Source organism: Apium graveolens, chromosome 10 (assembly GCF_009905375.1).
Source record: "Apium graveolens cultivar Ventura chromosome 10, ASM990537v1, whole genome shotgun sequence".
Taxonomy (NCBI): domain Eukaryota; kingdom Viridiplantae; phylum Streptophyta; class Magnoliopsida; order Apiales; family Apiaceae; genus Apium; species Apium graveolens.
In genome coordinates this window covers 20,800,636-20,814,106 of record NC_133656.1, presented here as the reverse complement: position 1 = coordinate 20,814,106, position 13,471 = coordinate 20,800,636, and the positions used below count along the sequence as shown (strand labels likewise).

At 35.5% G+C, this 13,471-nt stretch overlaps 1 protein-coding gene across 1 annotated transcript in view; it reads right to left on the bottom strand.

The window, feature by feature from the left end:
• LOC141690452 (uncharacterized) overlaps positions 1-13,182 on the bottom strand; it is a 30,090-nt gene extending 16,908 nt beyond the window's left edge. Inside the window, exons 1-2 of the mRNA XM_074495249.1 lie at positions 12,999-13,182; positions 12,391-12,863 (exon numbers count right to left, since the gene is read on the bottom strand). Of these exons, the coding sequence (XP_074351350.1) occupies positions 12,391-12,863; positions 12,999-13,182 (657 nt within the window). The remainder of the gene's footprint in view (positions 1-12,390; positions 12,864-12,998) is intronic.
• Between the last annotated feature and the right edge of the window lie 289 nt (positions 13,183-13,471).

Below are 13,471 nucleotides of genomic sequence, written 5' to 3'. Positions count from 1 at the left end.
GAAACAAAGTCTGGACCCTAGTGCCAAACCAAAGAACAGATCTGTTGTTGGTACAAAGTGGGTATTCAGAAACAAAACTGATAGTGATGGTATAATTACAAGAAATAAGGCAAGGTTGGTTGCAAAAGGATATTCCTGTTGGGAACCACAGACTTAGGGTGTTACTACGTTTTACGATAAAGATTACGAAAAGAGGATTATCTTGTTAATGGTTGATTCCACGCTTTTTTATTGTATTCCCAAATCCCCTTGAGCGAAGTGTGGCCTCCATCTTCTCAAGTTATCCTCTCTTCTTGCTCCTTGGTGGCTACAATATGTTTTCACACAATTCCAAGCAAGAAGAGAATAAGAATATATATAGGCTACAATAGGGACCATGGATAATTAGGTTGGGCCTTCTAATTACATCTTGAGCCTAGCCCAATGTAATTAAATATTAATTCAATACACTAAAGAATTAATATTTGCACTACCTTTCCTAATACCGTAATTTAACTAATTTTGTTCCAATATTATTTGCTTATTAAATTCCCCATGTTTAAAATATTATATGTCCATTAATTAAATAAATTACTGATAATTTATTTAATTAATATCTTTTATCCTTGATCATCCACTCAACCTTTATTTAATTATGCCAGAATAAATTCCACCTGCAGGGTTTCACATAATTAAATCTTTTTGAGCTTTCAAGGGGACATCATTAACCCGAATATTATCAGGACATGGATTCCTTCAATAAATAATATCCACCATGTATATAATTCCATCACCCAAAATATAATGATATAATTCAAAAGAATTATTTCATATATAAATCAAATCATGTAAATAATATACACGTGTCAATTACTATTTCCGGATTAAGAACCTAAGCATTAATAATAACATAGAATCTTAGTTCACCTTCTTAATCAGTATTAAGGGAATAATTCTACATTTGATCCTGTTCAATATACACAAAGTATACTATTATTATTTATTAGTCAATATAAACTAATCTAAATAATGCTACAGCCATACCAGTGGATTAACCAACACCACCTGTGCTGTGAACCTTATTATATTATATAACCGTATTTAGCAATCTAATATTCTGTATCCCATTTGATACTAGATTGTTCACAATATATAATATTAGACAACATGTAAACATTCAAATGATTCTCAAATAAACTAGCCAGAAATAAATGTACATACTTCAAATAAATATTTTCAGTATACACTAACAATCTCCCACTTATACTCAAAATATTCTATGTGTACATTAGTGTTTATTTAATCCACTATTACATAAAAATCTATGTGTCCATCCATCTAACTCCTATCGCTTCCACATGCTTGTCAAAAACCTTGGTTGGCAAGCTCTTTGTGAAAGGATCTGCTCGGTTTTCTTCTGATGATATGTGAGCCACAACTATATCCCCTGGCTTTACGATTCCTCGTATGAGATGATACTTACATTCAATATGTTTAGCTGCTTTGTGGTCTCGCGGTTCCTTTGAATTTTCCACAGCACCAGTGTTATCACAATACACCGTCAAGCTCCTAGGCAAATTAGGTACCACATCTAAGTCCAAAAGGAAGTTCCTGAACCATACAGCCTCCTTGGCAGCCTCAGAGGCCGCCACGTATTCGGCCTTCATGGTAGAGTCTGCAATGCATTTCTGCTTTACACTCCTCCATATAACGGCTCCACCTCCCAAAGTAAAAACATATCCCAAGGTTGATTTCCTCTTATCCCTATCTGATTGGAAATCTGAATCAGTATATCCCAAAGGAAATAGATCTGAGGCCTTGTAAGTTAACATATACTCCTTAGTCATTCTCAGGTACTTGAGTATAGTTTTTACTGTACTCCAATGTTCCTGACCTGGGTTCGACTGATATCTACTAACCATTCCTACAGCAAAGCAGATGTCAGGCCTTGTACATAACATATCATACATTAAGCTTCCACATGCTGAAGCATAAGGAACTGCTTTCATGCTCTCAATCTCCTTAGGTGTCGAAGGACACTGCTTCTTAGATAGAGCAACTCCATGCTTAAAAGGTAGAAAACCTTTCTTGGAGTTCTGCATGTTAAAACGAGCTAATACTTCATCAATGTAGGGCTCTTGAGATAAAGCCAACATCCTTTTCTTGCGATCCCTTATAACTTTGATCCCAAGGATGTATGCCGCTTCACCTAAGTCCTTCATGTCAAATTGTTTGAACAACCATGCCTTTACTGATGACAACATCTCAACATTGTTTCCAATGAGTAAAATATCATCTACATATAGTACTAGAAAAACCACTGCATTACCTTCACTTCTCTTATACACACATGATTCGCTTGGACTTTGATCAAATCCATATGACTGGACTGCTTGATCAAAATGAATATTCCAGTCTCTAGAAGCTTGTTTAAGTCCATAAATAAACCTCTTAAGCTTACATACCAGATGCTCTTGGCCTTCCTTAATGAATCCTTTTGGTTGCTGCATATAGATGGTTTCTTCAAGACTTCCATTAAGAAAAGCTGTCTTGACATCCATTTGCCAAATCTCATAATCAAGATGAGCTGCTATAGATAAAAGAATACGGATTGACTTAAGCATGACTACCGGTGAAAAGGTTTCCTCATAATCGATACCTTCTTTCTGAGTATACCCTTTCGCAACAAGTCTTGCTTTCCAGGCTTTCACCTTTTTATCTAATCCCCTCTTTTTCTTGTAGATCCACTTACATCCAATAGGTTTTATACCTTTGGGTGGTTCCACGAGCTCCCAGACCTGATTAGAATACATTGATTCTATCTCAGATTCCATCGCCTTTTGCCAAAGATCTGCATCTTTGTCTTGTGCTGCCTCTTCGTATGTACGGGGATCATCATCATGTTCACCAGAGACCAATCTGAAGACTCACCCAAAAACATGAATCTATCAGGCTGTTGAACAACCCTCCCACTACGACGAGGCACTGGTGCGGTATTAGTGACAGGTTGTACATTATGTTGTGGTTGTTCTACTCTCTAAAAGAGTCTGGTTCCTTCTTTCTGCTACACCGTTCTGCTGGGGTGTGCCTGGTGCAGTTAACTGTGATTCTATCCCATTTTCTGATAAATATTCCCTAAATTCTCCAAGCAAGTATTCGCCACCACGATCTGATCGTAGTGACTTGATACTTTTATTAACTCGCTTCTCCGTATTAGCTTTGTACTCTTTGAACTTATCAAAGCACTCAGACTTATGGTACAACAAATAAACGTACCCATATCTAGAATAATCATCAATGAAAGTGACGAAATATTCATAACCACCTCTTGCTTGGATATTCATGGGTCCACATAAATCAGAGTGAACCAATTCTAACAGTTGTTTGGCTCTATTCCCTTTTGCCTTGAAAGGCCTATTAGTCATTTTACCTTCCAAGCAGGATTCACAAACTGGAAATGGCTCCACTGCCAATGAGCTTAAAGGCCCGTTTACTACCAGTCTTTGAATCCTCCTCAAGTTCATATGACCTAATCTCAAGTGCCAAAGATATGTTTGGTTCAAACTAGAAGGTTCCTTTCTTTTAGTAGAGTTAGAAGATGTGTTGTTCAATTCCCTAAATTGCAGTTGCAGTGCAGGTTGACTAGGATTAATTATATACAAATTGGCTTGCAATGTACCAGAACATATAATTCGTTTATTCATCATAATAGAAACATTACGATCCAAACAAACATTATAACCATCCAAAGTAAGTTTAGAAACCGAAATTAAATTCTTTCTAAAAGAAGGTACATAAAGACAATTGTTCAAAACCAAAATCCTATCAGAACCAAAAGATAAATGAATAACTCCTACTGCAACTACTGCTACTTTCGTAGCATCTCCCATGAACACGTATATATCACCATCTCTAAGCATTCTGGATAGTTGGAACCCCTGCATAGAATTACAAACATGATCAGTGGCTCCTGTATCTACACACCAAGTGCTTATAGATATAGCAGCTATAAATGTTTCTGTAACTAGAGAAAGAGACATACCAGTATTGTTTGTCTTCTTAGGAAGAGGACAATCCTGTTTCCAGTGACCTGACTGTTTGCATCTGAAGCACTTTCCCTTAGGCTTTTTCACACCACCCTGAACTCCCACTGCCTTCACAGCTTTCTGTGTTTGAGCCTTTTTCTTCTTCTTAATACCTTTTGGCTTAGAGGAAGAACCTTTCTCAGCCACATTCACTTGAACACTCTGCTGAAATAATCCTTCAGCTGCCTGAAGTTCTGTCAGCAGTTCCGAAAGACTATACTGCCTCTTGTTCATGTTGTAATTCAAGCGGAACTGCTCAAAACTCTTGGACAAGCTCATAAGGATAATGTCAATCTGGGTTTCCCCGTCAAGTTCAGCACCAAGGATCTCTATCTCATTCAGATGCGACATCATCTTGAGAACATGATCCCTTACAGGTGTGCCTTCAGCCATCTGATTTTTCATTAAAGCCTTCATGGCTACTTGCCTAGCAGCCCTATTCTGATCTCCAAAAAGTTCCTTGAGATTAAAGAGCATATCCGAAGCAGTGGCCATAGACTGATGCTGATGCCGCAAAACACCCGACATTGCTGCCAGAATGTAACATCGCGACATCTCATCAGCCTTAATCCACCATTTATAATACTCTTTCTCATCTTCAGGAGCATCAGCAGCAGGCTGTTCTGGCTTGGGTTCATAAGTGCAAAACTTGTACTCCTCAGCAGTCAACACAATGTCCAAATTTCGTTTCCATTCAATATAGTTAGGTCCGATAAGTTTGTTATCCATAAGTATGGTGAATAGTGGATTAAAACCCATTTTATCCTGAGAATCATGCATAAAAACATCACATAAATAAGGGTGCATTAATTATTAAGATCTATTGATTCCTCTAACAATTATTAAAATTTAATGCACTAACATATAAACACCATAAGCTTCTGGTACGCCACGATGTGTGACATGTATACCACCTAATTTTGTTTAAATGTTACTTCGGTCCTATTACTAAACAATATGCCATGTTGGGGTGGACTATATTATTTTTCATAGCTAAGTGTATACCATCATCAAATCTTAAATTATTCAAAATCTATGGAACTTGGTACGCCACGATGGGTGGCGTGTATACCTTCCAATATTCGTAATTTTGCCTTGAATAGAATACTTCTATTCAATATTCATCAATGGTTTGATTTCCAGGTAGTGGAGGAGTCACATCGGTCTCGCTTAAAACCCACAGCCTTACAAGTTCGATGAACCCGTTTTTGACAAAATCGCCCCAAATCAGAAATAAAGAAAATCCGTATTTATTCCTTTCAAAATTTATTAATTTAAGAAGTTTGTTCTAGTAATTTCTATAACATTCTAGACACCATAAATTACATGCCACGATGGGTGACGTATATATAATTTATATTCGTCTTTATGTTAAATTACCTACAACCAATAATGGAGACCATGGGATTTAATTTCATATTAATTCCCTCTCCCACTTAGAATTTTTTTTATTAAAATTGAGGAATTTTAAAATAAAATGGGGTCCTATGTTGTTATAATTATGTCTAATCATGCATTCAAAATAAAAAAAAAATAATTTTAGCAACATATAACATTTAATTAAAGCAATAAATAAAATTTATGTCTATGTCGTCCTAATTAAGTTAAACATGCAATTTTAAAAGAATTACACACATAATTAACGACACACATAATCAATAAATTAAAGCAATAATTAAAATTTAATGGAAAAATTAAAATAAATTTTCCACTATTATGGCCCTTGAAAAAAAAATCCAGCTCTCAAAAAAAAATCTGCCCCAAGCGCCCCCCAGCAGCCCCAACAGCCCCCAGCAGCCCCAGCAGTCCCAGGTACCGCAACAGCCCCAGTAGCCCCTTCTAATCGCACAGCGGAACAAAAAACTACCGGAATTGATTTCCGATCGCACATAACTATTACAAAATACCCGGAACAATTACAAAAAAAATAGATCTAATACAAAACTAATTTTGTAAAATCTATTCTAACACGATCAACCCTCGTGTAAATTACAACCACGATTAAACCACGTGGAAACCAAAACAAAAATTAACCACGATTAAACCACATGGGATCCAAACACATAATTAAAATATACATTGCCATAATAGTGGATTAACAACCTGCATCAAAACCAATACAAGCAAAACACTATATACATGCATATATAATTATGACATGGAAATTATATCATAAAACGTAGAACCCATTACCAGGCTCTTGATATCAATTGTTGGGAACCACGGACTTAGGGTGTTACTACGTTTTACGATAAAGATTACGAAAAGAGGATTACCTTGTTAATGGTTGATTCCACGCTCTTCTATTGTATTACCAAATTCCCTTGAGCGAAGTGTGGCCTCCGTCTTCTCAAGTTATCCTCTCTTCTTGCTCCTTGGTGGCTACAATATGTTTTCACACAATTCCAAGCAAGAAGAGAATAAGAATATATATAGGCTACAATATGGACCATGGATAATTAGGTTGGGCCTTCTAATTACATCTTGAGCCTAGCCCAATGTAATTAAATATTAATTCAATCCACTAAATAATTAATATTTGCACTACCTTTCCTAATACCGTAATTTAATTAATTCGGTTCCAATATTATTTTCTTATTAAATTCCCCATGTTTAAAATATCATATGTCCATTAATTAAATAAATTACTGATAATTTATTTAATTAATATCTTTTATCCTTGATCATCCACTCAACCTTTATTTAATTATGCCAGAATAAATTCCACCTGCAGGGTTTCACATAATTAAATCTTTTTGAGCTTTCAAGGGGACATCATTAACCCGAATATTATCAGGACATGGATTCCTTCAATAAATAATATCCACCATGTATATAATTCCATCACCAAAAATATAATGATATAATTCAAAAGAATTATTTCATATATAAATTAAAGCATGTAAATAATATACACGTGTCAATTACTATTTCCGGATTAAGAACCTAAGCATTAATAATAACATAAAATCTTAGTTCTCCTTCTTAATCAGTATTAAGGGAACAATTCTAAATTTGATCATGTTCAATATACACAAAGTATACTAGCATTATTTATTAGTCAATATAAATTAATCTAAATAATGCTACATCCATACCAGTGGATTGTCCAACACCACCAGTGTTGTGAACCTTATTATATTATATAACCGTATTTAACAATCTAATATTCTGTATCCCATTTGATACTAGATTGTTCACATTATATAATATTAGACAACATGTAAACATTCAAATGATTCTCAAATAAACTGGCCAGAAATAAATGTACATACTTCAAATAAATATTTTCAGTATACACTAACAATTCCCAAGAGGAGGGAATTGACTATGATGAAACATTTGCACCAGTTGCTAGATTGGAAGCCATAAGGATATTTTTGGCTTATGCTGCTCACAAAAAGTTTATTGTCTTTCAAATAGATGTGAAAAGTGTTTTTCTCAATGGAGAATTGGAGGAGGAAGTATATGTTGAACAACCTCCAGGCTTTGTAGATTCCAAATATCCAGATTATGTCTACAGGCTTGATAAAGCACTCTATGGCCTTAAGCAAGCTCCAAGAGCATGGTATGAGACTTTAGCTCAGTTTCTTCTGGAAAGTGGATTTAACAGAGGAACAATAGACAAAACACTGTTCTACCTCAACCATGGAAAGGACTTACTTCTGGTTCAGATATATGTTGATGATATCATCTTTGGTTCTACATATGACAGACTTTGTAAGAAGTTTGCCAAACTGATGCAGTCAAGATATCAAATGAGTATGATGGGGGAACTTAGCTATTTTCTGGGCCTTCAAGTCAAGCAGAATGAAGAAGGCACTTTTATTTGTCAAACCAAGTACACCAGAAATTTGCTGAAGAAATTTGGAATGCAAGATTGCTCAAGTGCATCCACTCCCATGGCCACTGCAACAAAACTAGATAAGGATACTGTAACACCCCCAGATCCGGGGTCGGAGATTCGGTTTGTCACGAGTTCCATTTCCCTTATCAATACTTAATCTTAACAGTCAACCAACTACTGCGTACTGTGACCCCACAATATACACACACACACACCACAAGTTATAGTCTCAGAGATGAATACCAAAAATAACACAAGTAATTTTATTCCACAAGTATAAGTCATTACACCTCAAAAGGTTTTCTGAATAAATTTACATTTCCTTGCCATTATTACAATTCATAAATATACATAAGTCTGGTACAACAAAAGTTGAAAGCCTAGCCTATTGGTAGTTCCTACCTCAGCTACAACGGCATCAACGCCTACAGGAAACTGCGAAACATTTCCTATCCGCTCACGAATTGGGAGCTTGGTCCTGTTCATCTTGTCTATCTGTTGTTGTGTGATGAAAGAAGAAAGCAAGGGTGAGCAACAAGCCCACCGAAATAATATGTATAATAATTAACAATATATGAGCATTCTCATAGTACTTATGAAAGTCTTGGTCAAGAAGAAATGAACCAAGTTGATATCTTAACGCGACCAAGTCACAAAATATTCAGTATATATATATATATACTTTTCTCAATCTTTGAAATCCTCTAACATGTATAATATACACAGAGTTCCAGTTTATAACTGTATAAAAATATCGTTGCAAGGTGATCTCATATATCTAACCTTGTCTCAACGTTTTTCTGAAAACCTTTGTCATTCATAAGATAATCATTAACTAGATATAAGTTGAAAAGATGAACTTACAAGATACTCCAATATACTTATATCTTTTTCCGAATACTACTTGAACTACCACCGTTCAAGGTATAAATAGTTCATCCCATAGATGAAGCTACACGAAAAAACTTGTATAGAATCAATCTTTGAAATATCATCAAAATGAAATGAAGTTACGAGATACTTCATTTGATGAAAACATCATTTTAAAAACTCGACCCTGCCAACACTCAACAATCGCCCAGCCGTAGCCTTTCTATCGAAGTGCTCTGGGTAGTGTTGCAGAAATATCCAATTGGATGATGAATTCATTACAGGAGTTTGCTGCGCCAGGAAGACCACTCACGATGATCAGTCGCAGTAGTGCAACCCCACCATTTTCTACAGGTAGAGGAGAACAGTCGAATTTACTTGTCAACCGAACACTGGACTCCTAAGGAATGGACCGTCTTAACGGAACTTCCGGGCCATTTGGGCCAATAAATAAGGCTGGGCCGGCGCCACTCGACCACTTATGCCACTCCTAGTTCAGATGAAATCCATGACTCTGAAACGTAAAGCTCATCTCCCCTTTCCCCAAGTAGGAACTTGTTGATAGAACTCCACCAAGAAGTCGCATCTAGTTGGAAAGAAAAACTCACCGATATTTCCCAGGCGATGCCTGTTAATGGATTAACTTATTCCAAGAATTTTACTTCCCGAGTGTTGGGTAAGTAATCAAAAACTCTTTTATCAAAACAGTAACCTTGTTGCGAATATAAAAAAACATCACGAAGCTAGATCCCTCAGATTTTTGAGCGAGTATTTAAGTCTCATTCGAAAGGAAGATCTTAAATTTGAAAACGAGTTTTGGGATCCGCTCTAACTTTTAAAATCATTTTGAAGACTCGAAAATATTTTTAAGAATGTTTGGGGTAATGCTGATTTAATAAAATAAATCAGTCCCGATATATTAGAAAATATCTGAATATTATTATTTAAATAATATCCCCATAAGGATAATCCTTATAAAGAATATTATTTAATAAATAAGCGGAGTCATAAGTCCTCAAATTAATATTCAAAATAATCTTCACTAAATAAAATAAACAGAGTCTTAAGTCCTCGAATGAATATTCAAAATAATATTCATTAAATAAACTAAACGGAGTCATAAGTCCTCGAATGAATATTCAAAATAATATTCATTAAATAAACTAGACGGAGTCATAAGTCCTCGAATGAATATTCAAAATAATATTCATTAAATAAAATAAAGTTATCGAATAAACCTTATTCGATTAATAGTTTTGAAAACTATATCTATACATATATATAAATATATATATATATATATTATACTCGGGAACATCGACTCCCGGTTTAGAAATATGTTCACCTTTGGGTCCCCTATACTAAGGGAATATGCAACTACTGCTTATCTCTAGCATAGGTATTATGCAACTTATAAGCAATTGAATCAACAATTAGATATCAAGATTACGAAACAGACATGCATATATACCATATCAGCATGCTCCAATATAGCGCAAGATTTTCTAATAACATTCATGCACTTATCACAAGATAATGCATATACATATATACATCACAACAACAGTATAACGGGTTGAAAACTTGCCTGAGCGACTAGGGGTGGTAAAAGGCCTGGGACGAGTCTGGCAACCAATAAAAAACATATAAGTTAGATTTAAACCAAAGTCGCTTAAGAATCTATACTTTAACCAATTAGACCCTAACGTTCGCTTTTGCGCTTAACGATTCACTTAAGTCGCCCGAGTACCCTCGGCTCCACCATTTTTAATAAATTAACCATTAAGAATTTTAAGGAGATTCTTTCGCGAGTACTCTTATAACTGCCTAATCCACTTTAAATAATTGTTTCATACTCCAATTAGTCATTTAAAGACCTTAACCAAGGTTTCAAAGTAAGGCGAGGGGTAATGGTTCGTTCGCGAAATGCCGTTACTTAAAACGGTCGTTTCTCCTAAACCGTACATCAGATTTAAGCAAACCACATATAAAAACGAAGCTCGTAATATGAACTATCTAAGAATGGCAATGGTCAGAATCTAACAGTGAGTGCACGGGTCCTGAAGTTAAGAACAAAACAGTTTAAGGAAAATTGGGCATTACAACGGCTATAACTTAGCGATTCCCAAATTTTTACCCAATCAATTCAATATTAAACCACCACCAATCAACACCATTCCACCATCATTCAACCACAAATCAACCATACAACCAAACTTCATCCAAACCCTATTAAATCAGTCCATTACTTTATGTTTTATCCATCTTATTCAATCATAACAAGAGCTACTAACTATACTTAAGGTTCATTAACCACTAACCAAGATTTACAACCCAAACTCATTACAAATCCAACCAAACTCTAAATATACATGAATCATGCTCTCATGAACTATAATCAACAAAACCAAACCTAATACTCAAAGTAAAGCTAGGGTTTGGAGGGGTTATACCTTCCTTGGAGTGATTAAAGTAGCTAGGAAGCCTTAAGAAGCCTTGAGATAGCTTAGGAATGCTTGGATCTTAAAGGAAATCAAAGAAAATAAAGTTAGTAATCTTGAAAACACTATTCATCATCTTCTTCCTTGATTTATTGTAAGAGATTCATGAAGAATTGGAGGCTTAAACTTCTAGGATAGCCATAACTAATCATAAGGAACCTTGGATAATTACCTTGTAATTTAACAAAGCTTGGAGAGCACAAAAAACTTCATATGAAGGAATCTTGTAGCATCATACCAAAACGCAACAAGAAGTCTGGGGAGAAAAATATTTTTAAAAAACCAGAACTGTGAAGCTTTGATTTACTCAATCTTTAGTAGTGCATTAGATCTTACCTTTACTCTCCTTGACCTAGCAAGATAGTTTACAGAAAAAAAGAGCACTTTTATCTTGTACCCACCCAATAGCTAAACCTCAAACTCAGCCAAGCAAACAAAGTCCTGGAACAAATATTTAAAAGGAAGATAAGAGTCTGAGTTTTCCTTTTACCAGATTGTGACACCGATTAAGTCCTGTTTTATACTCTCTAGCAAAGTAAGATCTTTTTAATTCCTGACCATAATACAGCAGGTAGGGAATATCTGCCTTTTAGGTAACCATGGTTTATACACGTAGTTAATTTTTGATGCTCTTCAAGTTAACATAGATATTTTAGTTTTAGTAACAATAAACTTAACAATTATTTTGCCTCAAAGCCGCTATTCATCTCACAACCTCCAACACAGGCCCAACACTACACTTTGAAAATGTTTTCTGGCATTTGACGAATTAAGGTTTATAAAAGGCAGGAATGAGCCAAGACAATCAAGAGTTAACGCAGAATAAAACCCAACGATGAACTTCATCATCAAAGAACAGATTACATGATGAAAAAAGGAAGTTACGAAAAGTAGGTTATTGTCAACTATCCAAACTATTACAAAAGTAGAGTACAACCTACTTCTCCTAGTCTAGTACATAGAACACATATAATGTGTAATGCAAGAACCGCAAATTAAATAAATGGTAAATTGTAGAACACTTTTTATATAAAAAATTTTGAGTAATATTTGTGTTGTTCCCATCTTGATCCTTAAGAAAAAAAATCAGGCCTTGGGGCGACGTCACCTGACTTATTGCCACGTAAAATTGTCCATGAGTAAACACCCCTTTTGGAAAAAAGAGAGCCACATTTTGAAGAGACTGTCCCTGAGCCTTGTTGATGGTCATAACATAGCAAACCTGCATAGACATCTGTTTTCTACATAATTTGACTGGCAACTGTGTCTCAGTTGGACATAATTCCATTCTCAGAATGAAATTTTTGGTGCCCTTAAACTGACCAGCAATGACCTCACACTCAACACACTGATCCAGGAACCAGATGACCTTCATCCTTGTGTCGTTACACAAGCCCAATGTTTGATTTAAGTTACGCATCTGCATAAAAACAACACTGACTTTCAGTTTTAATTTATGAAGGGGAAAACCAGGGATTGTGATAGAGTTCAGGTACTCAGGAGGAAAGGACTCAAGCTGATTAAACACCGAACCAGGGAAATCCTCAACTGTGTCAACACTAAAGTACGATGACAGCTCACCTGAAAGTTTCTCCACAATAAGACTGTTAACACGACCAATCGTTTGATTTGTAGGAGTTAATATTGATCACTCACTCAAGTATTCTGGATCCTGATAATGCTACATAAAATTTGGGAATGTACTTTTCATCATACTTTTAACAGTAATTTTCGAAATTAAGTGGCAAAAGCATTCTGGAACAGAAATATCATCTCCACCTTCACCATCAGCTCTTCTATTTGGTGTCCCCATTTTCCCATAACCTACTTCTAAAACCCACGGTGCAAAATCTATTAAACTCTGTACATCTTCCAAACTATTTCCCATATATAGCCTCATGTTATGCTTAAGCTTGAACACCCTCGCAATCTTCCATAGTTTCGATCTTTTTATAGATGAAGAAACAATTTTACCACGTGATGCTCATGTAATAGCTGGCAGAATGTAGCGGAAATCACCACCAAGGACAACTGTAATACCTCCAAATGGCATATCAAAGTCTACAGCCTTCATGATATCTCTGAGTGATCGATCAACACACTCAAAAGAGTAACTATGTTGCATTAGCGCCTCATCCTAAAAAATCATATTGGTTCGCTTTATCAACTCTGCTTTATTTGATGCATGA